Genomic DNA, 27,192 nt, shown 5'->3' with positions numbered 1-27,192 from the left:
TAGGTCTACAGCCAGACTGAGGAAGTCAATGGGGCTCCCGTAATGACGGGAGCGTTGCTAGGAGACGTCTGTAAATAGTCACTGTCCAGGGTGCTGAAAGAGTTAAGCGATCGGCAGTAACTGTTTCTGCACCCGGGACAGTGACTACCGATCCCAATATACATGTATCTGTAAAAAAACATATAAGTTCATACTTACCGAGAACTCCCTTCGTCTGTCTCCAGTCCGGCCTCCCAGGATGACGTTTCAGTGTAAGTGACGGCTGCAGCCAATCACAGGCCAAGCACAGGCTGCAGCGGTCACATGGACTGGCGCGTCATCCAGGGAGGTCGGGCTGGATGCCGAAAGAGGGACGCGTCACCAAGACAACGGCCGGTAAGTATGAAAATCGTTTACTTTCACTAGGGAAAGTGCTGTCCCTTCTCTCTATCCTGCACTGATAGGGAGAAGGGAAGCACTTTTCCCGCAGTCTGCAGCAGCTAGTCCGCATCAATGTACTGCACATTTTGTGCAGATCCGCTGCAGAATCTGCAACGCAGATTCTGTGCGGCATCGATGCGGACAGTTGCGGAGGAATTCCGCCATGTGTGGTCATGCCCTTATCTCTCATGTGAAGTCTGGGTTTGTGTTTAGTTTTCTAAGTAGCAGAATTAGCTCTGCTAAAATGCCTTCCCCTCAAATAGAGTGGGGGTGATCACATGTCTCCAGCGTCACGGCTTCTCAGCAGGTCACCTCCGTGAATGTTCCTGGTGCTCCTCCCCCCGACTCGCTGCTCTGTGACAGGGTACGAGAGCGTGAGCGATTCCCCTCGCTGGACAGAGAGGCGGTGCGGGAGCGTGACAGACGAGTCATGCAGGAGGACGCCACTGCAATGAGAAAAAAAAAAAAGAAAAGAATGAGAGAAGGAATGGACAGAAGAAATTAGGATCTTTACTTGAGGTTCATCCAGAGCACTTGACCACCACTTCATAAATTTTTTCTAAATAAATACATGGGCACAATTTTGCAAAAAGTAAGGCTATTTTTAAGTGGATACTGTGGTTTTATAACAGATAAAACATTTTAAAAAATAAGTGACATCACAGTGACAAAATTAACATGAGGTGTGGTGTAGCTGTAGGATCTTGTAAGACTACAGGTTAGCAGTCTAAAGTAGGCTAGCCATGCTTAGGTAATAGGTGAAAGGACAAAAGGGTCATCGGCCACTAAATTACAACTTTTTCTCTATTGTACAAACAAGTTGCACCTCGTCTGACACAAAAGGTATCGTTGCTAGGTTTTAAGGTGTAAACTCACACTATATATAAATGTACACTAGAAGCACACAAAAGGTGAGGTGAGTGTCTCATGCCCAAGCACCTTGACAGAAACTGGGTGAAAAGAGGCAGCAAGGGTGCAAGGACCAAGAGCAGTGAAGGAGGATGGGGAATTGATAAATTCTTCAAAGATACTTCACCCCATACTGCGCTTCTTATCCAGGATGTGGGGGACTGGGGAGAAGAAATAGCAAGACAAATGAAAACGACTGGTGAAACTGAGAACATCAGTAAGGACTGGGCCTGTATGGAGCGGGACAGGCATCAATAGGGTCCTTACGCTCAATCAACTTTAGGTTAAAACATCCAACCTTATGTAAAAATGAATCGGACATGTCTTTCAGGAAGCCCAGTGAAATGTTAGATACTTATAGTATAGAATTTCCACGTGGAGAGGCCTAAAAACGCCTATAGCTTCAAGATGAAAACCAGTCTCCATACTCATCGTGTTGATCTTATGTACAATAAACTGGTACACACTACCGAAGAAACTTTTTAAATAAGTATTGATAAAGGATCTCAAAAAGGAGAAGGTGGTCTATAAAACAACATTTGGATAGCGCTAAATACTATACTTAATTATGTATTAGTGGAGAGTCAAAATCCACTGGACTTTAAGATGTTTGGCTTCCAAGATTTCTAAAAAGTTTATTTTGACCAGGCACTAACAAATATACTTTGATTTTTTTGGATGAATGAAAATCTACACAAGCACAATACCTAGTTGTTTACTTCCTTTTTTAACTGCGAAAATCTGACTTTTGGGAACTTTAGAGATTGGAGCATACGAACACAATGAGGGAGATTTAATAATAGTGGCGAGTTGTGTCAGCAGTGCCCCAGTATATGTTGCTCGTGCAGCATTCGCCAGGCTAAAAACACCACCACTTTTTCTGTTACATACGTAGGTATCGGAAAAAGTGGTGCAGGGGGTTCATATAAATTGTGCATGTCCCTGAACGTTATATTTTTTTAATGTATGGCATAAGTACATTGAAAAATCTTCCCCAAGGTGCCTTTTCATTCTCCGGTCTTGGATATGAAGGAACACGGTATCCCTTTACTGATGGAAATCATTCATAGGCTTAGCAGCTTTAGATCAAGGCTCATGAACATTAGAGCCCTTAAAAAGTATGTATGGTTTGGAAGCGCCTGAGCTTAAATAGTTCGGACTTTCTAAATGTCTGTGCAGCCAGCTGTCAACCTGTAGCCGGCACACTACAGGTAAAAAAACAAACAAACTGTGGTCTGTGCTATGTCAACAGGCAACAACAGCAACCAATGGGAATTATACTAGTAAGAATATATTGGTCTGTGCAGCTTCAAAACAGAAGTACCATTATACCAGTACTGGCATAAGTACATAATGGAAGGGTTTATTTTGATTAGTTAACAAATTAATAATAAATCTATCGATTTTTTGTCTTTGACTAACGCAGGATTTGCCGCAAGGAACAATGATCCATGTTCGTCTGTTGAGAGACAGCAGAAACGTCATGCTGTAAAACCTACCAAAATTGCTATTAGCCTGGAGTTTGCCTTTATGGTCTTACAAGACTCATACATTCATTTTCTCCACCAAACACTTTACCTATGCTGTTCATTGGTTCAGGATCTAAACACTTACTGTATATTCCAGCCAGAAGACTGCAGCCAAGCATTATCTTGTATTTGAGCCAGCCATTTAGATGTATAAATAATTAACGGTTATGTAAACTTTTGTAGCCTTTTCTAAAATTGAAACGTAGGTCTCATGGTTTTTAATCAATTTTCAAATTGGCTTTTATTAAAAATTGTATTTACTTTTTGAGATATACAAAGAAACTTTATAGCGTTGCTGTAAGCTGAATCCCTTAGTCTGCTGGACTGATGGCTCAGCTGGCAGTGGCTCCTGCATGCCTCTAGCACACAGGACAAAATCTGCCTCAGAATTCCTTCAGGAATTTTGAGGCAGATTTTGACCTGCCTGCGCTTTTTTGCTGCGGTTTTCATCTGCGGCTATTAAAGCTAATGCAAGGACTGCAGGCAAAAAAAAACACGCCACGAAAAACGCTCAGAAACGAGCGCCATGGGTTTTTCAGCCTCCCATCGATTTCAATGGGAGGTAAGAAGCAGAAACCGCAACAAGAAAGGATATACCGCTTTTTTTCCCCTACGGCGGCTCCGAGTCTGGGTAGAAAAAACGTCTCTGCCTCCTATTGAAATCAATAGGGGGTGATTTCAGCCATTGTTCATGAACTTAGTGTTATCCAGTAGATTGAAGTATTTGGCTTACAGCAGCACTATGCAGCTTCTTTGTATAGTGCATACATAGAAGCTGCATCGCAAAAAGTAAATCACATTTTTAAGAAAAGTCCATTTTAAAAACACTTAAAAGGCTTTTGAGGGGCTTTTTTTTTTTTTTTAAACAAGTCAGCCAGTCTTTATTAATAATTTGTTTTACTTTTGGAGATACAGCTGCTCTGTTTTCTCTATACAGATTAGCTGTATCTTTCGTTTCAACCTGAATCAGTCAATCCCGCGAACCTGACTGGTTATGGACTTAGATGTGATAGATAACAGGTGCATGACCTGATGTCACTGAACCCGTCAGTCCCACTGACCTGATGGAAACCGGATTTAGCGCTACATACGGCTGCTCTGTATAGAGAATAAAGAGCAGCTGTATTTAAAAAAGTAAAACAAATTTTGAATAAAAACGAATTAAAAAGTTACACTAAACACACTGACTGACCTGTTTATTAAAAAAAAAATATACCCATCAAAAAAAAGGTTTACATAGCCTTTAAGACATACATGTCATTAGAAAAAAAAAAAAGTCTGTAAAGGTTTACACAGTCTTTAAAACGTAACTAAAGCTGAAATAGACCAACATCTGTCTTGCAACAGAGCTTAGCATTTAAGTCTTCAGGGCGCACAATTGCTTGTAAAGCCACCATTTTAGAAGGACAGCTGTGAGGTTCGGCCTACTTAAGATGACAAAAAATATGAGGACGGTATTGAAAATAGAAAGGTCAATACTTACTGTAGCCCATTCCCTGTACAAAGTACTTGAAAGCTTCAGCGAGTTTTCCAGGCTATAATAGCATGGAAAAATAATTCAAAGTTAGAACATTTTATTATCAAATATTAGTAAATTAGACTGTAGAGTTTTCGTTAAGACAATTTTGTATCGTTATGGTGATGACTATTTAGTGTATATATATATATATGTATATATATATATATATATATATATATATATATAACTCTAGTCGCATTAAATGAGTAAAAGGACATTCAATATACAATCTATAATGTACAATAAACTTTCATTACAAAGTTAATATATCAACGGGTACAAAATAGGGGGATCAGCTGATGGCTGCGAGTCTGAATACTCAGCTGATTGCCAGGAGAAGCTGTGAATGGCAACTCGTTTCTCCTGTTGCGGCAGGTACAGGGTGTTGTAGTATTACATGGTGCCCATTCAAATTAATGGGTGACCATGTAGTACATGATCGTGCTGTATTCGCCGGAGTGGTAGCAGCTCTTTCTTGTGGCTCTTCACTTTGGCCCATAAAAGACTTGTGATGCATGGGGGACCCCCATTTCATGACATCCAAATGCCTTTAGAGAGCATATGGAGCAACAATTTTATTTTGATGGCTACATTGCCATCACTCCCTTTACCTGTAGGAAGACTCCTATAATAACATCAGGAAGTGCTTCCAGGAATTACAAATTTCCCAGCAGACAGGTCAGTAACCACTAGGGCTTTTAAGGGGTTTGTCCACTAAGGGCATATGAAATAGAATGATATAATAGAGGAATATGGAGGTAATACAGAGGGATAGAGTGGACAGCCGTTCTCACTAACGCAAAGGAATTAAATAGTAATAGGCCGGCAATAAGCTCATTGTTGGGAAAGTAGATGCTAGACATCAGGCTGTCCAAAGCAGACAACCCCTTTAAGACAGGCTTAATAGAAAATAGGCTACCATATTCCTCCTATGGGTGTGCAGCATAAGGGCAGTTACATTTTGCACAATATTATTAGAATGCTCCTTTAGCAAATGGGAGCCATTGCTATAAAGTTAAGGAATTATTGTTTATGCTATACCTTAATGAATTATCCCAACTAGTTAAGGGTTTTGTTTGTAGCAGTTTATGTTATATTCTTGAATTTTACCTGTGTTATCTGTGGCTGTCCACCAGAGTCGGCCATCTAGAAAAAAAAAAAAGGTTAAAGTAAAAGAAGTTCAGGCCTCTTAATCCATATATCTGTGCCTCTCTAAGCGTCTGAATATACAACTTACCAACCATCCCAAAACTCTACTTCTGTATTTATTATTGGCAGCTTGAGTACTCCTATCTGCCAAGAGGGCCTCCCCACACCTACAGTACCTAAATATAGCCTCATGAGCTGCGAAAGCTGACCAAGTAGAAAAGCCAGAGGAGTTATGTCATTTGGAGACTATACAGAATAAAAGTGTATCCTAAAGTGTATCTAAAAATTATTGTGCACAGCCCAAACACTTTACACTAAAAAGATAAAGGCTAAACACGTACTCGAGAATTATTGACAATCTTACTGCCTGTCCTCTCAGGGTTTTAGCACAATCCAACCCCTCTCATCCACAAACGCTCCGATCTATATGTAAATCCTTTATCAATTGCTACCATTTTTCAAGTAAGTTTGTTTCACCAGCATGTGAGTTTTACATAGTCAGGACACGGACATCACAGCATAATGCTTCTATCTTGTTATAGAGAAAAAGAACTATGCACACCAAAGTGGAAATTCTTTTGCAGATAAATAATTTATTATATTCATAGCCAATGACAGTGTAGTGCGACGTTTCGGTCAATACCATGACCTTCCTCAGGCACTTAGTCAATGTAAGATCCTGTATGGATGGCGCATTCGTATGGCGGCTGAGTCTATCTTGTTATACTGACACTAAACTAGAATGCTTTCTAACACACAAATGCTGTCCTCCTTTTCTAGTATTTAGTCCACAACATACCAGGTTTTAAATAAACTTATTCTACATTCAATTCTTTACTGTTCATAAGATAGAAATCACCCTTGTCCCAGTTTCCAGAGTAGAGTGGAAAGTAATTGATTCTCCTTCTTTAAAGCTACTTGTGGAGTATCCGCTAGCTTGCAGTTTAGAACAACCTAAAATAACACAGTGAAACCTATTACATGAGCAGGTTCCACCATCAGCCATGTATTGCACTAGGCTGCACTGCTAATTCTATTAAAGCACCAGCGCGCTAGGATACGTAACTTATCGTCTAACTCACCTTCAAGAATGAAGTCTGTGTTGGATCCAGTTTTGAGTTGCATTCCACCTGTAAGGGCACAACATGTTTCACGACAGAAAATTCACACACAAAAGAAAATCGAACACGTAGCGTAAGTGCATTCATCCTTACCACTGCATCCTCATGAGGAGCTTGATCACCAACTACTAGCATCACAGGGCATCTACAATTATAAGTAGTAGGCAAGTCAGTATACGGCTAGCTAAAGCAGCGTGAACTGATAAACAATATGAAATCAGAGATCCTTACTTTAAAGTGACGTCCCCTCCACGTTCCAGGTTCAAATCTCGGCGACTGAAGGGAAAGAGATAACAAAACTTTGAATGCTCACACAAATGAAGCAGAGGCCTTTATATTTACTTTCACCTGCATTTGGCATGATAGAATGAAAAAAGCTCATACTCACCTTGTAATCTTGGTCTCAGGTTAAATTGGTTGGAGCTGTGACGTGCTGTACCAAAGTGGTGATCTCAACAAGTACAGCACACGACTGCTGCAGCCAATGATGGTCGTGGCTCTAGCCAAAGTAAAAAGACTGGTGGGGGGGGATCGTGGACCAGTGGTGCTAGGAGCTTTTTTTCACAAAATTTGGCCTTATGCAGGTAAAAGTTAACTTTTTATAAAGCCCAGATAAACCTTTTAAATAGAAACTACACTGTCAAACTTTAGATATGTCATAGAGACATCAGAAGTTTGGATCGGTGATGGTCCGGGTGCTGAGACTCCCACCATTGCTGAAACAAAGGTACAGAAGTGCTCCGCTACTTAGACTGTGACCAGCACTCATCCTCAGGCTGAAGACAATTTACATAGAGCATCCGTGGGAGCAGTCTTCAGCCTGACCGGGAGCGCCGATCACAGCCGAAGGAGCGGAGCACTTCTGTACCTTTGTTTCAGCAATGGTGGGGGTCTCAGCATCCGGACCCCCACCGATCCAAAGTTTTGATATGACTATGACATATCAAAAGTTTGATGACAGTGTAGTTACTCTTTAAAGAGAACTTTTCACCTGCCCATACATATGCAGCTGTGTACACCATGTATTACGCAGTGCTGCACAAAACCTGTCTCACTTTAAAAAAAATTATTCTAGCCTCCTCCGTTATTTAGATATCAGTGCTGTTATATTTGGCGCCCAATATGTAAATAACCCCCTGAACGGTCAATGGGGCGTGTAAATGGCATGGGTCTCTGACACTGTCCTATCAGGCATGGACAGTGTCACAACGGCTTGTGCTGTGTGATCTCTCTCGCGAGATCAGTCTTTCCTTCACTGTCTGACAGGAGCTGGAGAAAGGAAAGCGTGCGCGCACGCACAGCTCCGCCGCCGCCATGGAACAGAAGAGGAGAAGAAGAATACGAATTCTTCTTCTTCTGTTCCGTGGCGGCGGGGAGTATCGTCGACCGCAGCGTCTGAGCTGTGTGCGCGCACTCTCTTCAGCTCTCGGCAGACAAGGATGACTAGACTACGTGGTCTCACGAGAGAGATCACACAGAATAAGCCGCTGTGAGACTGTCCGTAGCTGATTGGACAGTATCACAGCGAAAGTAACACGCCCCATTGAGAGTTCAGGGGGTTATTTACATATCGGGCGCCAAATATATCGGCACCAATATCTAAATAACGGAGGAGGCTAGAATTTTTTTTTTTTTTTAAAAGTGAGACAGGGTTTGTGTGGCACTGACTAATACATGGTGTACACAGCTGCACATGTATGAGCAGGTGAAAGGTTCAAATGTAACACTTATTCAGTCAGGCTAGTAAGAACCTATAGATACTTATATAGAAAAATTATTTTGCAAACAGAAGATAATGGGGGCTGTTTTTTGCCTGTATCCTCCAAGTAAAAGAAAGACTTCAATGACAGTTTTAAAGATCTTTTCCCAGGATAGAAAATTTACAGAACACTGGGTTACTCTTTCAGAGACTGCTAGAAATAGCTTCTCCATGTTCCCATGCAACTTAGAAACTACCACCACGTTAGCTGACGGAAGGCACAATATGATGGGTACCCAGTGCATGTGGACAAGAAGAACTTTGTTTAATTGCAAAGGGGGTTGCGGTGAAACCAATGCAAGGTTAAGATAAACTCCTAGTCTCGTCTACAAGTCACGGAAGAGTTGCCATCATTTTTACATTACGTTATTGTGGAAACACAGCGAGTTTCAAAATAGTTGTAAGATAAATGACCATCACCATTCAGAAATACAAATGTCCATGTTCTGCTCACCTGTTGTAGCTGTTCCAGTACAGGTGGTTGTTGCTGAGAATAGGAGAGTTTAAAATGGTGGTTTTGTACTGACGCACAATATCGGAGTTCCCAGAAATCTCCTCCTGCGGAAACATATCCAGTGAGTGCACTAGTAAGTAATTCATTCACTTCACTATTAATCTTACATTATCTGCAGGGTATTGACTTACTGCACTGAAGAGATGTGACAGAATCATTTCTGGGATGGATGAAGTGAGACCTGTAAGCTGGAGAAGAGAAAGTCACATAATACAAGGCTACGAGGGAAAATGCAAAGCCATTTGATCAGTTTCATCTGCATTTAAGTAAAAATCATTGCAGTCACACAGAGTCTTGTATTACCTTATGTGCTGCCCAGTCCATCCAGCCTTTGGCATTTGGATCAATATTAAGAAGAACTAGACCTTCCACAGTGTTAGGATGTGAAAGCTGTGAGGAGATGGAGAAAGGCATGAGAATACGTTTTCAATAATAGATGCACCAATAACATCATAGTTACAAAAAGTAAGATTTTAGTCAAAAGCCTAACTTTCGATACAAAGTTACTAAGAATCTCCCCATTCGTACACAAAGGTTCCCTATGCAGTCCTGACCACAAGCCCCTTTAATGGTCACTGGCAGCCGCGTGGCCTTAGAAAATCTCAGTGGAGAAGACCGCAGATGAAGCCATGCATTGTAAATTCTGTATTAAGAGATTGTAGACCAACAATGAAATATACTGACTTGCAGTCAGACTGGACAAATTGCATAAAAATTAAATAGATTTCAACTGGAGTGCAATGGACTGTGATGGTGTCAGTCCACACGATCAATGAAATGACGAGCATGGGGCCCTAACATTGCATGATGCTGGTAGGGATCTTAGAAAAGGGCCCTTATTTGTGATGGGGCAAGTTACATTGTCTTGAGGTCTAAGATGTCTAATACAAGACAATTAACATGTAAAACACTTAAAACCAAAAGTAGTTTCCAGACAATTCACTGGCGGATGTTTTTTCAATGTAAATATGCTGTTAGTGGAAGGTCTGTAAGATAGTCCTATGTAATGCAAGACAATACATCTACAATTAATGGAAGCAATTTATAATAAGGTATCACAGGCAGATCTGAAAATGAGAATATGTATTTAGGAGATATTCTTGGTACAGCATATATGCTTCAAAACTGGCCCGTCACAGGTAAGCAAAATCAATATGTAAAATGTGAGAAAACGGCTAAAACAAATCAGAAAAAACTTTGCAGTGATGGGGCTGGTAGAAAAGTCTATAGAAGATTATGATAAGGGCTGAAGTAGTAGTATTTGTTGTAAATTTATCAAATTTATCAAGACGAACATGTATGACAAATCCTGTGGATATGTCATAAATGTCCCTCGTGGGAAAACCCCTTTAAAGTGTAACTAAACATTCAAACTTCTGATACGTCATAGTCACATGTCAGAAGTTTTCATTGGTGGGGGTCTGACCACGTAGACTCCCTCCAATCGCTCAAACGAAGCGTCAAAATTGCTTGTGTGAGTGCTCAGCCGCTTCGTATCTGTTCGGCTTTTTCTGGAAATCGATGTAGAGCTGTACAGACTCAATAGAATGTCTATGAGACCGTATACATCGAACAGAAACGAAGTGGATAAGCGCTCACACGAGTGCTTCTGCTGCTTCGTTTTAGAGATTGGTGGGGGTCTCAGTGCCCGGACAGGTCAGAAGTTTGTTGAACGTTTAGTTACCCTTTAAAGTTCTTATTTTCCAAAGGGCCTTAAGAAAATAAGAACTAAAATTTAGTTGGTTGGTATTGGTAAGTCCTACACTGTGGGAAGAAAACAGAGAAAGAACAAACTGATTATCTGTGTCTGTCAAGTTTTCTTTGCTAAGCTATAGATTCCAGACTATAAGACATAATTAATGTAATTTACCGTGTATCTGGCAAAGACGTATGCACCAGCACCAACACCAATACCAATAATACTAGGGAAACTGTAGTAAAAAAAAAAGACATAAGAATAGTTACATACAACTCTGGAAGGTGTCCGTTACTTGAAGCATCAGCTTTACATCTATACAATTACTCACTTCAGGTATTGCAGCACACATGGGATAGTTTCAGCCAGTTGATCAAGTGACGGGTATTGGTACCTAAATTAGGGATGTAGAAGGGGGAATATAAAAAATATAAAAAAATTCAGTAGATAAAAAGGTGGTAATGCACCTTCCATTACATATTATCAATGGATGGGATTCAAGAAAGTAGTAAAATAGAAGGCACAAACTATAAGCTTTGCAGAGAGATTATTGTAAAACAAACCATGCCAATTTTTGGGGTATCGAAAACAATCTTAAGGTTATCTCATGTTTATAGCTACATTTAGGCAGTATTCAAGGTCTATGTTTAAAAAATACTTTTTACCCCACATTTCACAGAAACCTTACCCAGCAGGATAGATAGCTGCCCCCTCCTCTTGTCCTGGAGCATCGATGTGGCAAACAACAAAATTCTTCACAATCTCATACATGTCCTCGTTTTCAAAGAGCATTTTAAAGCACATTTTATCTGAGAGGAAAAAAGGAACAAAACAAGATAGAAAAAAGAAACAAACATTTATATGAGGGTATAGCTAATAAAAAAGTTAAAATCAGGCAGAGACTAGAGAGAAAAGTAAATAGACTTATTACCTTGATCAAAGGTAGAAACTCAGAAGCTAAACTTCTTAAAGGCTACGTACATCTGTAATTTCTTTTATTGAAAAACACTTATTTAGGATTAAAATCACATTTGTAATGTACAGTTCTTTAAAAAAAAATATTAATGCAAAATAAATTTGTTTCACTCTGCAGCTTCTATGCATCACAGTACATAGAAGCTGCAGAAAGCCGTTCTGAGCCGAAACCAACAGTGAGCTGCACTGGTGGATCCACTTTGACTTGATCAAAGCGGAGCTTAGTAAATCACTCAGGAGCCACTGTCAGCGGAGTAGTCAGTGCAGCGGATTCTATGTACGGTGACACATAGAAGGTGCACAAGTAAAACTGTTTAAATAAAACATTACAAAAGTGATGTTTATCACTAAACCAATGTATTCCGATAAGAAGAAAAATAAAAAAATAAAAAGAGCCCAAAATGTGTGAATAGCCTTTTAAGTATCCTGGGAGGTGAACCACTATTTCTAATGCTGAAGGCATGTCTAGATTATGGTTTTAAAGCTTTTCATTAAGACTACAAAATTATCCAAAATGGTGCTGGGTTTCTTTTTTGTAAACCAACAGCACTTTCTTATTTACTGCTCACGTTAGGACAGCCTCAATCACGAAGGCTGACCATACATTAGATAGCGGTCGGGCTTGTTTGGCCAAAAGCTATTCCTTCCAATTCCCCCCTACAAACGCATGCTCAGCTTGGCCAAGCGTGCATGTATTCTGAATGGGGTGAAGGAAGTAAGCTGCTGCCAGACACCTTTCTCTCTTCCAGCATCGGTCGTCAGGGGGAGAGTCAGAAGACCCCCATACACATTAGATGGTTGGCCGATACTGCCAAGATCGGTAGGTTCTGCCGATATTAATCTCATGTGTATGGCTACCTTAAGGTAAGCCAATAGCAACTAATAAACCAGATAAAGAAACTACGAAAGGGCAATTTAGACAGAGAGAGAAAAAACTACGAGAGTACGAGCTTTTTAGATATAACTGCCATTTGGACTCAAATAACACCACACAAATACAGAAAAGCCCCCACATGCCCTGGACAGACAAACAGAAGAACCACAAGAAACAGCCAAGACAGACGTACACAACACTCAACAATGAACACAGACAGCCCTCATACTCACGGTCCATCCCCACATCATGGAATGTTACAATCGCTGGCCTCTTGGGTTTGGGGGAGCCCTGAATTGTGACTGTCACCATCCCATAGGGAGTTTCGATAGAATGTTTCTATACCATGAGATACAGAAAGGGTGAGACTGTGATAGAAGCATATACTAGAATGCTGGAAAGATAATTAGCTCGATAAGACGCACACTCCATTAAATCTCATTTACCAATGTACTCCTTACTTCTGTGCAGATACAGTAAATGTATATAGCTTGAACATAAGAAAATAGTGGTTTCTGCCAGCGTAAGATTTTGAATGACAAAACTGTAATGGGTGTTTTTAGTGGAGCGTTTTTAGTGGAGTGGCACATTCTGTATGTATAGTAAGTATTCAGTCCATCTAGAATGTGATTTGATGGGCTTCGAATGACAGGAGTGTACTTACATTGAGTTTATATTAGAGAGGAGAAGTATTTTTGTTTAAATAAATTCAAATTGTATTTATAGAACTTATATACGTAATATAGATAATCCAATGAGTCGTAATAATATAGATAATCCAATGAGCAGCAATGCAATATTGATGAGGTCTCCCAAACAAGCATGTCAACTCCATTCGATAAGCCAATACAAAAAGGACCAAAAAGTAGGTAAACATTGTAAGGGCCTCTGATAGGATCTCAGTAATTAAATGAATTCATAATGTATTATTCAATAAAATAACAAGTACATAAAAACACCACAGGACAGCATAATAGTTGAAATTACCATGCACTGTACGAAAATACACAATGGTACACAGCACTGTATACAATTGGACACTGCATTTCATTACTATATACAATGAGGAGCTGTGACATCCAAACCGATGCGCACTAACCGGTAATAAATGCTCACAATCACTTCATATTGTTAAAGGGGTTGTCCAGTTTGGGGGCTGTACTTTCATACTGATGACCTATCCACTGTGCCGCAGCTCTGCTCCTATTCAAGTGGAGGAGCTGCATTAATCTAGCGCCGGCCGCTATATAGTGGTTCGAGTCTTCTGCTTCCGCCACCGACCCGACCCCTGCATAGCTTCCGGTGCCTGGAGGCAGCCGCAACAGCTGATCACTGCGCAGTCCTGGTGTCAGACCACCATCGATCATATACTGATGACCGATTCTGTGGATAGATCATCAGTATAAAAACAGCCCCAAAACTGGACAACCGCTTTAACTATGGTGAAATATAGATAAATTAAGACCAAAGCTATGTATTGACAGAATAACTTAAAAAAAATATTATTTTTTTTAAATTAAATCGATGTTATGTGTTCTTAAACAAATTTTAAATTGACTTTTATAAAAAAAAAAAAAAAGCTTTTTTAAAATACTGCTTATTTTTATCCTGTATGCATAGAAGTTGTATCTTAAGAAGCAAAACATACCCCCTACATTACTTGCTAAACATCCCTCCTCAGTCAATATGGAAACATCTTGCCCGTCTGTTTCAGCACTTCCTCACGGCGGCTAAATCCCTGATTGTGTGGAAATGGGAACAGACCTTACCCCCCACTGACAGGGATTTACAGAGTAGAATTAGAGAAATTTGCACTAAGGAATTTATGACTGCTTCGCTAGACAATTCCTCGTTATTTGGGACCCATGTGACTTCTACTGGATTACTCTGTCCTCTGGATAAACCTTAGACTATTCCTGTGTAGGGATCTACTCCCAATCCCAGCCCTGAGTTTCCCTCTCTTTCCTATTGTTCTATCCCCCCTGTTTTGTCCTGTCTAGTCTTATCTCCCATATGGGACTTGGATCAATATACTTGCCTTCCATTTATATATTTGTATTGTTCTTGTAAGTTTTTTGTGCAATTTGGACTTATGATCTATTGTTCTGTATACATTTTGTAAAATTTTTAATAAAAATACAGTTAAAACCAAAAAAATAAAAGCATTTTGTTTAATAAAAGTAAATTCAAAATCACATAAAACATACACCCGTATACACACACACACACACACACACACACACACACACATATATATATATATATATACTCTTTAAAAGGTGTACATAGCTTTTAAAGAGAAGCTCCACCTATAAGGGTATGTTCACACGCAGAGTCAAAAACTTCTGAAAATACAGAGCTGTTTTCAAAGAAAAACAGCTCCTGATTTTCAGACGTTTTTTAAGCCACTTGCGATTTTCGCAGCGTTTTTTACGGCCGTTTTTGGAGCTTTTTTCAATAGAGTCTATGAAAAACAGCTCAAAAAATGTCCTGCACTTCTTTTTCGCGTCCGTTTTTCAAAGCGGCTGTATAAAAAAACGGCCCGTCGGAACAGAACTCTGAAAATAGGCCGTGTGAACATACCCTAAACCATATGTGTATAATGTACTATTAACTAGGACTTGTGTGAACAGCCTGTCTCAATAATTCATGGACATCCAAATAATGGCATATTAGGATACCGAATACATGCATAGCAGCACACCACGTGAGATTTATGCAATGGGTGTTGGGGAAGAGCAATACAGACCATTTAATAGAAATACTGGCATAAAGTTGCCACCCCTTACAGAGGAGAGGAATGGACAAAGATACCCAAGAAAAAGCCTGAATAATATGAATTCCACTGTACACAAAACACATTATAATTTATATATGATTTCTCTTTACTTTCTTATTGAGTGACATTCTTACATATAACGCACGCACGCACGCACTGTGCTTAACCTGAAGCCAGACAATGATGAACTAATATCTAGAAACGAATGACCTTCCATCATAAAGCCAATAATAGACAGGCTTACCTGCTCTTGCACTTGAAGTAGTTTTGCTGCTAGCTCAGCTGCCTGAGTAAAGAAGGAAGAGGTCTGTGATACATATGTAGGATGAGGTGGGTACAAAGTAAAAACACATATTCAGAGCCATAATCTTACCTTTAACGGGTCCTGCATAATAGCATTGTCCTCCGTGATCTGAACTTCTTGTAACTCCGACATTTCCAGATCTAAAACACACACAAATAGTTTAGATATACATAGACAAGAAATACGGCTGGGCAATTAATCAAAAAAGAAAACCAAAATTCAGCGCAATTAAATCGACGCCATCTTGCGAATTTCGGTTTCTTTAATTTTTATTTATCTTTTCTCCCGATTTCAACTGTATCTGCGTCCTCAGATACAGGACCTTACAGCAGGGAGCCGTAAAGTCCCTGCTCTACCATTCACTATGTATGGCCAGACGCTCATGGCTCCGTGCTGACAGGCGCAAGGCAGTGTTGTCATCGCACCTGTCTGCACCGAACCACACAGACCGGAGGAGCAGAGGGATCTCCTCCACTAGTCGTTGGAACGGGGTTAGGCGGGTATGTATTTTATTAGGCACTATTTTGGAAGTGTGAAGGGCAGCTATGGGGGTATTATTTTGTGTGGGGGCATTATACAGTGTGGAGGGCAGTTATGGGGGAGCATTATACTGTGTGGAGGAGTTATGGGGACAATATACTGTGTGGAGGGCAGCTATGGGGGCATTATATGGTGTGGAGGGCAGTTGTAGGGGTATTATACTGTGTGGGGGGCTGCTTTGGGGCAATAAACTATGGGGACAGTGTCAAGGTGTATATTATATACAGTAGTATACAGCAGGCTCAACTATTAATTCAATGGAGCAGTGATTTTGATTTAGGTCACCATCGCCCAGTCCTGACCGGCAGGGTACCTTGGGAGCATCAACACTGGATTGGAGGGGGATTTAGCAAGTGAGAGTTGTCCATTTTGTCAGATATACTTTTCCTTTTTAAAGCCCTTTAATTACTTTCCTGTGGTTGCTTATTTGTTAGAGCCGGTCACGTACCTTACCCCTAGTGCCCCCTCCCAACTGAAAATCTAAGTATACAAGCATTCAGTGGAAGAGTGGCTTGTTAAGTGTACGGTACATGCTCCGCCAGCCCCACCTCCCAGCTACGCCACTGACATACTGAATAAAGTAGAATTTTATTATATAAAGTTCATACAGTTTACTATAAGACCTAAAAATAGCAATTCATAACCCACTAAGGGACTACAATATCATGACAGTCAACATACAACTGAAGTGCCCAAGGTTCCTATATCTTGTGGGGTATCCAACCATACACAAATGAGACTCAACTAACAATATAAACGGCAGCCAGCCAATGAGCAGAACAGAAAATACAACGAACAGTAATACAGAGGAGAGAATGTACAGGCGAGTTGGCTCCTATGAGCAGGAAGAAAGCGTAGGGTCAGCCCCTGAAGAACACTTCTACTAGAACTACTTAGCAGAGTGGGCGACACTGTTTTGTTGCATCTCCCTTTGTCCTAATCACAGTAAATTCTAGACAAAGCTCCAAAAAAGGTGCCTCCCTGTCCGTAGCAACCAGTTCAGGTTTATTTGTTTTTTAAATACACTGCAAAAATAAAATGTAAAGTGTGTGCAAAAGTAAAATGGACAGCGGTTAAAATAATGCTTTGCTTCAATACATTTTCAGCCAGATCCATTATGTTTTTTTCCCCCTACATTGACTTATAATGGGTCCAGCCCTGAAGATCCATTAACAGATTAAAGTTTTTACATGTTTTGAGGTCTCCCTGTAGTCTCCTTCACTACAATGCCCAATGAGACAAGCTTGAATTTGTAGTGCTACACTGTACATGTACTTATTCACATTATTGTGGTGACTTGTTACTAGACCTTACAGCAGATTTACTGTGAAAAGTCAAAAACTAGTTGTATCGAGAAACCTTTTTGGTCTATCATGGTGTTCAGCCAGATATGGGTCTCGTTTTTTTTTTTCATTTTGTAGGTGAACTGTGGAAACAGACAATTTAAAGCAGCCATTTTTAGCAGCTATGGGGCTATCATTTAGTCACATAGTCAAACAGGGTCCATACATTTGATTGGCCCTTGCTCTTCCTACTCCCCTCTCTGCGACTTTTCTGGTTAGTGTATCCCCTGGATTCAATTCAGTGTCTAATCTATGGCAGCCTAGGAGTGAAAAACCATCCATCAAGACAGTAGTGTTTATAACAAAACCATAGTGTTTTCATACAGTATTGTGAGGGAAATCACCACATGAGGTTTCAAAGAAATAACTGAGGATATGCTTCAAGCGGAGAGGTTCACTGAACTGTTGAGGCCTAATGGTAACGTGTTTATTTGTGGACGTCCATTTCTTCGTAAAAACAATAAACAATGCGGCAATGAACCCTTTAGTGATATAATCTAACTTTTTATAGCATTGTTCATTATGTTGGGACCGTAAGGTGTAGGTTGTACTCCCAAGTATATACTTGACATTAGTTTCAAGGTCAAGTTTTGCTGTATGTAATGGAAAAATACTTGGTAAGGGAATAAAATTGCGTAAGAGGACACATTTGACATCACCATGTTGATTTGTTATTGTACAGGATCAAGCCTGATGCAAAAAGAGCAACGATATCATACCATAGAAAACAGTCAAGTTCCAGCTTTGCTCATCCAAAGATCAGTTCTACCAAGGACTACAAAACACGTTTTCTGACACGATTGTTTTCTTCCTCCCAGGCTGGCATTTAAACACTCACTTGGTACAAATAGAGCTGTGGGAGAGGTGGTGTAGAATATGAAATAGGAACCCTGTCCTGAATGAACCATATATTCTTCAGCGATCAAGAAACGTCATATGCCTTTTTATTGTAAGGTAACTCCAGACAAACTGGCCTTCAACGTCCATAAAGTGGTCCGTAGGGTGGAATATTAGAATATTTAGGGTTGTCGAAGTAAAGGTGGACGAATTAGTGTGAAAAGTTTAACAACTAGCCAAAGAGAGACAATGCACAGGAAAAATAACTTGTCAGGGTATGTTCACATGGCCTATTTTCAGCCTTTTTTCGCGCCTCCAAACATCTGCCCATTGAAATCAGTAGGAAAAACAGCATTCTGTGCCGAAGGGCCGTTTTTTTACGCAGCCGTTTTTCAAATCGGCCGCGTAAAAGTAGTGCAGGACACTTCTTGGGACGTTTTTGGAGCTGTTTTTTCATAGACTCTTGAAAAAAAGCTCCAAAAACGGCCGTAAAAAACACCACGAAAATCGCGAGTGGCTTAAAAAAAACTTCTGAAAATCAGGAGCTGTTTTCCCTTGAAAACAGCTCCGTATTTTCAAACATTTTTGAGTTTGTGTGTGAACATACCCTAATAGGTTGCCCTCTCTAAATCGGACTATAAACATGGAGTCGAGAGGAATAGCTGACCGCTATTCCTCCTGAATCGACCATAAGCATGCATGCTTGGCTCAGCTGAGCATACTTGTTTATTTCAATGCGGGGAGACGAAGCTGCTGTGAAATGTCTCGGACAGCAGTTTATCTTCCTGTAGGAACCAAGGGTTGTAAATTAAAAATCTAACATGCCCAATCCCCCTTTCCCCAACATTTGCCATTGAGGGAGAGTTGGGAGGCCTCCATACACGAGATTGTCGGACGATCCTACCAAATTTGAGTTAGACGAGATTTCTCTTATGTGTATTGCCCTCTTTAGGCCAGTCTAACAGATTTGATAGTCGTCGGCTTAACTCTCTTCTGGTTTCTTCCCTCTCCTACTTTTTAAACACAAGTCCTGGGAAGTTAAATCTACTTAGGGTCCTTTTAAACCAGCCAATATAGGCCGTAAAAATTAGTGTGATTAACGAGACGGCTCGTTGATCGGCACTCATTTGCTCCTTTCACAAGGAGCTATGTTTGGGGACGAGCGATCGTTACTACGATCGCTTGTTCCCATACATTTCCATAATGTCGGTAGCACATCTCCCGGTTGAAACAGGGAGATGTGCTGCCGACAACGATAATATTTTATGCTGCCTTAGGGTATGTTCACACGATTAACCAAAAACGTCTGAAAATACAGAGCTGTTCAGACGTTTTTTAAGCCATTCCCGATTTTCGCTGCGTTTTTTTACGGACGTTTTTCGAGCTGTTTTTTTATAGAGTCAACGAAAAACGGCTCCAAAAACGTCCCAAGAAGTAACATGCACTTCTTTTTCGCGGGCATCTTTTTACGTGCAGTTTTTGGAAAACGAGGCATAAAAAAACGCCCCTTCGGAACAGAACGCCGTATTTTCCATTGCAATCAATGGACAGATGTTTGTAGGCGTTCTGCTTCCGTTTTTTCAGTCAGGAGGAAGAGAGCAGACAGGACCAATCATGAGACAGGAGGTGTGTCTCAGACTACCTGTCAGCACTGCAACTAAGCTAGTCACAGATCACAGCTATGCCCTAATAGAGCTCAGATAAAAAAGCAGCAAGCACTAAGGAGAATAAGTATCACCTAAAGGTGACATACATCATTTTTGAGCTCACAACCTGTCATCAGGACAGACAGAATCTGTTAGAGGTTGTAAAGGATACAGCAATGCAGGTGCTATTTAGAAGCACAACTTGTAGTGTGGAGGGAGACTCACACAGTAAAAAACACACAGGAGAGCCACCAGTTTGCTTAGATTGAGAGAGAGCCTGCATACAGTACTGCTTACATACAGCGTGGAGCTCTCCCCTCTCCTGCTCATCCTCTCACTGTGTGTAAGCTGTAGGCTCTCCCTCTTCTTGAGTTATATAGGGCTGAGCACTTCCTCTAAAGATACATGTAGTGTAGGGGGGGGGGTAATTGAAAAGCTACTCCAAGGGAGGAGGCAGTGAAACAGTACGATCTGCCTATACAAGCTATGACAGGGAGTGAGAGGAGCTGCCGCAGAAAGGACACGTCCCCTGAGCTGCCAGATTGAAGAAAATACAGCAAAGCAATTGGAGCAATGAATGGGGAGATCTCTGGATCCATGTGAGATACAGGGCTGGTTCTAGCTGTTAGAAACAGATGATCATGCACTATATTACGTTTGATTTCCTTTTTTTTTTTTTATAAATTCTAGGACAACCCCTTTAAATGGGTCTGCTTAGTAACAGATTTTCTTTAAAAGCATATGTTCAGTCTGTCGGATTCCTTCATACTATATAAAATCCTGTCGGTTGCCCCCTACTACCTCCTTAGCAACAGACTAGAAATTGGCATCGTTAAAAACGTAGCAGTTTGTTGCTAAAGAGCAAGTGCGGAACAGCTCAGTATTTTAAACCTACCCCCTTCCTCCTCCTTCTTCTTACATAACAGTACACATCAATGTTTTTCACATTGGCCACAGGAAGACTCGTAATCAAATCTTAGCATCAATTATGTATATTTCCCAGCTGAATAAATGATCTCATAGTCACAGTTTCCCGTCACTGCAATTTCTTTTAGTTTTGATTAACCAATTGTTTCATGGAAAGTAACGTTGCATTATAAATAAAGTCGTAATGCAAATTTGTAGGGATTCATAATTGGTGTCATGTGCAGCACATATTTATTACCTACAGGGCCTCATGCATCAACACTGGCTTCTATTGCTCACCTTCATAGGAGGCCACTGCGACAAGCAGCATGCCTGCACAATATGAGAATGTATGGATTCACATTGTGATCGATGGCGGTATGTTGGACGGGACCTCGGCAAACAGGCCGCTGACCGCATTCCCATATGTATCCAACTATTACGCCTATACAGTTGCAGACGTCTACCATTGACATGCGTATAGATCAGTATATTCTTCGGTATTCATTGTACTTTTGGCTTGTATACAGTTTGATTCAAAAGTGTGCTTTTCAATAACAATTAAGGGTTTAGTATACCGGCGTTTACCGGACAAACGAATGCCAAAAGAACACCCTTTTGGCTATTAAAGTCGACAGCTACATGCGCATATAAATTGGGAGATTTTCCTGGCATAAAAGCCAAATGTGCATCACAGATGTGGTGTGAATGGAGCCTAGACTGAACTGCTTTTTCCATTGTTGGTTTATAGCTTTATCAATGCGTTGCACAACACAGAAGAAATCGCATACTGGGCCACATACAAACCAGATCCAGTGCAACCAGTTCAGAGACCGGATTGTCTACGCAAGTTTTCCTAGAGGAGAATGAAACCGTCTCATGCGTGAAGCAATATGTTGTTGCGGAGCTCAATTTGCTTAGCGTAAAGAAACGGGACCTTACTTAGATAAATACTCAGCGTCACAGGAAGTTATATAACCATGTCCCCCTTCTAATGACAAAATATAAAAGTGTCAGTGCAATAACTGCATCATAAATATGGCGCTTTTTCCTAGCACACATTTTTCCAAGCGTTCTAGAGTTTGTTTACACGTTTTTTGACACGGGAATCCCAGACGGAATTTTGAGGCAGATTTTCTGGCTGCAAAAAAACTCTGTGTGAACCCAGCCTAAGAATTCCAGTTGTGGGCGAACAAGATTTTAGTGTTGTGGCAATAAGCAATGTTGTGCTATACAAGAATAACAAAGAGCTAGTCTGACCGGAGACAAATCTGTTGCGCATTTAACATGCCTTTTTTGTTGATGAACTCCCATTAATAAAAATAGGAGTTTATCTACTAAAAAAATAAAATAAAAAAAACACACGCTAAAAGAAAGCAACAAAAACGCACACAGTGTGAACCCATACACAACAGAATGGCTCGCAGGTACCAAACAAGCCGTAAAACCAGATAAACAAGGTGATACAAGCCTCTTATCATTCAATCAGTAGATATAAAATAAGCATGACACACCTAAACTGAGAATATACCGTATATCAGTCTTATTTTATGTGCTTATGGTACCGGACTATAAAACACACTTCTTCCCAGCCCTTCCCCATATCATTCGGCAGAATAAAAACAATATACAAGACAATGATATCATTTCTCCCTTTTATCACAAATAACCTATTACATGAACTCCCCTTTAAATAATGGTATGTCCCAGGCAGCATGGGCTGGAGCTATGGCAAGTCTCCCAGGAGTTACGCAGCTTCTGTCCTTCAAATCTTGAAGGTCACAAGATCAGACCCATGACAGACCAAAAAACAACCACAGGCTGGTAGCACGTACAGTATGCACACACGAATACATATCATTAGGCAAAATTGCACATCTGTCGAAACGCAGAATAATAAATCACAAAATATACAGATCGGTTCCTATCAGATACAATATGCCAAGCATGGAAAATAGAAACATCACATAGGATTCTGCTTGTAGCTTCCATTTTTACTATACAGCTTGAACGTTCATTTTAATTGCAATCTGTTCTTTTTATATGTCCCGAATCACTGAGCTGGTCATTAAGGAAAATTATATTACCAAAGCAAATCAATTAACGCTTCTATAAATCCACATCTGGGTACAGTTACGTACTAAAACGCTTTCACATACAAAAATATTACAACCACTGATAAATGCTGCCATGCAGGGTTCCTGGATAACAATCCCATTATATTTCCATTACCTTCAAAGTTTATGTTTGTACTTGAACTCACACACAGTATACTAATCAGTCTCTAGGTAAATATAACTAAATACGTATAATAAGTACGATAGAATCAAATATAATATATACCCACATTAATTATTTGTGCCCGGTAGCTTACATAATATGGCCATGAATGAAAATAGCAGAGTACTTCATACATAGCGGTAGGGATGCAGCAAAAAAACAGCATATAACCACATGTCCGATGCACGCCATTTTATGGCGCAAATAACTGAAGTATTAATACAATATATACGTTATGTGCAATTTGCTGTCTGTACAACCCTTACTAGGGGAAACAAGAAACCTCTGGAGCGGTCGTTATTGAGGTGAAAAATGGTGGAAAACATTGATATATATGGTGCATTGTTTCTAATCTGTTTACGCAATTTTTGAGTCATGAATAGATTGAGCCTGACTAAAATGGAGTCCAGTAGTTAATGAAACAAATGATTGAAGGGAACAGGATGGCAGAACGACTGGCAGCATGAAATAGCGACAGGTACCCTGACTACACTGAACCAGAGAAGACAGTTATATTAGGTGCCCGGCTCGGAGAGAAGTGTCTGCTGGACTGTTCCCCTCCCGCTTCTTCCTGACTGGCGAATATTGTTAAAAAAAATAGTGAGATTTCAGTAGAAGCTTTAAGTAGTCAGCGGACTACGTACAAAACCCATTATGTATTACAGTCCTATACAACAGGAAGACAACATTGCTAAGGTACATTTACGACTCACACACTTGGAGGTGCCAAGCCTGTGCCTTTCCTAAACAAGATGGAGTTGTCTGGAGACCGTAAAGCGCATGGTTCTCACAGAACTTTCTCTGTGAAGTAATCTGAAATGATGACAATTTGCTTTCTGAATGAGGTGTGACAAGTGCAGCAAGAATGATCGTGGTACGTGACCCTTCCAGCCAGTACTAGTCCTAGCCAGATATATATGTGAACCTAGAGCAGGAACAATTATCTACTTCACCCCAGATATTCAGTCAGAGATCACTCAGATGTGTTATTTATAGCGCAGCATTCAGAAGAGAAGAACACAAACCACCGTGAAGGCACCTCAAATGGTGTTAAGCTGGCATACATGGGAACGCCATTTCTCTTCACAAATGTCGGTACACAAGATTGTGGTAAAAAAAGGAAAAATTCGCCTTAACTACCCTAAAACTACCCTAAAAGGTGTCTCGTTTTCCTTCAACACACAAAAAAATGGCGACAGCACACTGCGACACTAATGTCACCTAAACCACTAAATATAAATAAATATGCATTACTGCTAAATCTACTTACAATAGGGAGGTTCTTAGCGCACATTTTGATCAAATTGTGCGAGCCCACCTGCCACGACAAGGCATCCTCCATGGTAGGAACCACTACAATTTGATCAAAATGTGCGCTAAGGACCTCCCTATTGTAAGTAGATTTAGCATGTAATGCATATTTATTTATATTTAGTGGTTTAGGTGGCATTAGTGTCGCAGTGTGCTGTCGCCATTTTTTGTCTGCTGTATATTTGCAGTCACAGGCGTTCTTACACAATGTAGAGTTCTAAGATAAGATGCTCCAGAAATGTGATTTTATGGGGAATACAAATATTTACTAAAATTGCATTTTCCCATTAAACCACTGAAATGGTTAATTGTTACGGTATGTGCACACACACTAATTACGTCCGTATTTGACGGACGTATTTCTGCCGCAAGTCCCGGACCGAACACAGTGCAAGGAGCCGGGCTCCTAGCATCATACTTATGTACGACGCTAGGAGTCCGTGCCTTGCTGCAGGACAACTTTCCCGTAGTATAATCATGTTTACAGTACGGGACAGTTGTCCTGCAGCGAGGCAGGGACTCCTAGCATGATGCTAGGAGCCCGGCTCCTTACACTGTGTTCGGTCCGGGACTTGCGGCCGAAATACGTCCGTCAATTACGGACGTAATTAGTGTGTGTGCACATAGCCTTAAACTCTCACAGACTAGGTAACAGTACCTACTTTTAATATCTCCCCCCTCCACGCCAATTTGGGTGCAGTTAGACGCTTCACATTTTGATGTGGAAATTTCTGCGACTGACAATCCGTTCCATTCGTCAATAGGGATGTTTCTGCAGCAGGTGTATGGATTTCTGCAAGTTCCATTCAGATGAATGGAACGAGATTTTGTCGCAGAAAACTCGTCAAAAAATATGTGAACGAACTTATGGCGTAGTCACACGTGGTGTATTTTCCTTGTATTTCCGCAGCGTAAAAACGTTACAGTGTAAGACTATGGGAAATCTACAATTCGCAATGAATTGCGACATCTGTCTGAGTTACGGAATATTTATCCTATCGGATTACATTGTACGGTTTTCCGCAGCCTATTTTTACACTGCAGAAATACAAGGCAACGTGTGACTGCACCCTTATACAAATAACAGGCACAATCCAATCAATGGTTTGCATTGTAAACATGATCAATTATAACGATACGCCTGTTAGAACCTCCTATACTAAGCATGTTAGCATTCAATATACTATACTCTGCTGTGACTAATGGACACCATTTTTTTACGTTTAACGTTTCTATGGTCATTGATAGCTGTCCCGTATCTGCTTTTAGGAGCAAAATAACACTGGGTCATATGGGTAAATACCTTGTTCTATTTTTCTTATTTTTGTGTATATTTTTACTAACCTTTTATTTGTAATTAGGATTCACTCTTTTCGGTACAGGTGGCACACATAGGGCAGGTATAGCTACCGGTAGTAGAGGGGGACCAGTGATTGTGCATCCGATGTAGGAAGAATAGGAATTTGCAATGCTTTTACAGCACCAAGATCCCCTGTGTTCAGCTTCACCACTGGAGACCCTCAATAGGAGATGGGAGCTGTCACAGCGGAGTGTCGTTTTCCCACGTTAAGGTCTAACTATCCTATAGATGACTCAGGGAGTGTATAGAAAGACCCAGATGCCTTGTGGAACAGCAACCGTTGCGATGAAGCTTGTTTGCCACCAGTGTTTTTTTTTCCGCTGCCTAAACTGGGATGTGACCCAACAGAGAATAAAGGAATAAATCTTCTTCCTAGTTGGATCGGATCCCGGTTTTGGAAGAAAAAAAAAAAAGCGCAGGTGGCAAATGTTCAGCTCCGCAAGCAGGATGTGTGACTGCGACCTAACAGGGATGTTATATATATATATATATATATTTTGGACTGGCCATAGAAGTTTATACATGGAGCAATGTATGGATCCCTTCAGACAGATGCTGCCACTCCACTCCACACCCATGACCTCAGAGAAGTTGAACTTTTCTATATCATGAGGTGGAGCTTGCTATTTTCTGGTCTTATGGACAGGAGAAGCCCCTCACGACTTCAGCCATGCACCGTACACAGAGGACAGAGCCCCTCCAGTCAGCTGCGTGTTGTTGTTGTTACACGTGGGGACAATGCACGGGTGGGAGGAGTTACAGGACGTGTCTGGTTGTTTGTGGGTGTGGCTACAGTAATATGGGCGGGGCTACGCGAGGATGGACGGTAGCAGAGGTAGGTGTGGCTTTCTGCTTCTAGAAAGGAGCTATGTTTATTGTACTGTGCAGCGCTATGTGTAGCGTATATGAAGCGTATGTGAGCGATATGTCCTCCAGCATGCTGGGAGTTGTAGTGGCACGGCATCTGGTATACATATCTATAGATACACTGCTCTCTGATAAGGCGCCAGCGCTGAGACACAATACACCGCTGTGACATTGCACACAAGGACATGGCGTGCACATGATAACGCCATGTACACACACACACACACACACACACACGGAGCATCTGCTGCATGTGAAGACACACACCGGCCATCCGTCACATGAAATACGAATATCAGCACAATGACTAGTCCCCGCTCATATGACAGGCAACACACTGACAATTCCGCCACACAACATACATGAAGAGAAGAAACACGAGGCCTGACGGTACCGCGCTGCAACAAGGACAGTCACTCACACATCAGCCTGAGGACACTCACTGTGATCTGGGGTCTGGCCTCACTCTCAACTGTCTCTTGGGTCTTCTCTGTGCAGCTGTCTGAGAGATCTGTGAGAGACACCCAGACAAAGGCACATAGACACTCCCAGGG

General features: G+C 40.9%; 1 protein-coding gene across 5 annotated transcripts; it reads right to left on the bottom strand.

The window, feature by feature from the left end:
- Nucleotides 1-605: 605 nt before the first annotated feature.
- On the bottom strand, nucleotides 606-27,192 carry NDRG2 (NDRG family member 2). 5 transcript variants are annotated; one of them, XM_075829245.1, is made up of 17 exons: nucleotides 27,060-27,189; nucleotides 15,618-15,688; nucleotides 15,489-15,530; nucleotides 12,699-12,804; nucleotides 11,305-11,425; nucleotides 10,948-11,010; nucleotides 10,791-10,851; nucleotides 9,224-9,310; nucleotides 9,052-9,108; nucleotides 8,861-8,964; nucleotides 6,879-6,923; nucleotides 6,741-6,792; nucleotides 6,609-6,656; nucleotides 5,488-5,523; nucleotides 4,342-4,393; nucleotides 1,457-1,490; nucleotides 606-866 (listed from the first exon to the last, which is right to left on the bottom strand). In XM_075829245.1, exons 1-17 carry the CDS (start codon nucleotides 27,061-27,063, stop codon nucleotides 695-697), a joined length of 1,155 nt encoding a protein of 384 aa, XP_075685360.1. In that variant the 5' UTR covers nucleotides 27,064-27,189; the 3' UTR covers nucleotides 606-694. The 5 variants fall into 5 exon arrangements, with proteins under 5 accessions (XP_075685360.1, XP_075685370.1, XP_075685351.1 ...); XM_075829255.1 differs by lacking the exon at nucleotides 1,457-1,490 and having other exon boundaries at nucleotides 27,060-27,182; XM_075829236.1 differs by lacking the exon at nucleotides 1,457-1,490 and having other exon boundaries at nucleotides 6,609-6,792; nucleotides 27,060-27,192.

The sequence above is a fragment of the Rhinoderma darwinii genome, chromosome 1 (genome assembly GCF_050947455.1).
Source record: "Rhinoderma darwinii isolate aRhiDar2 chromosome 1, aRhiDar2.hap1, whole genome shotgun sequence".
Classification (NCBI taxonomy): Eukaryota; Metazoa; Chordata; class Amphibia; order Anura; family Rhinodermatidae; genus Rhinoderma; species Rhinoderma darwinii.
Note: the sequence above shows the minus strand (reverse complement) of the source record. Positions and strands in the feature narration are given on the sequence as shown.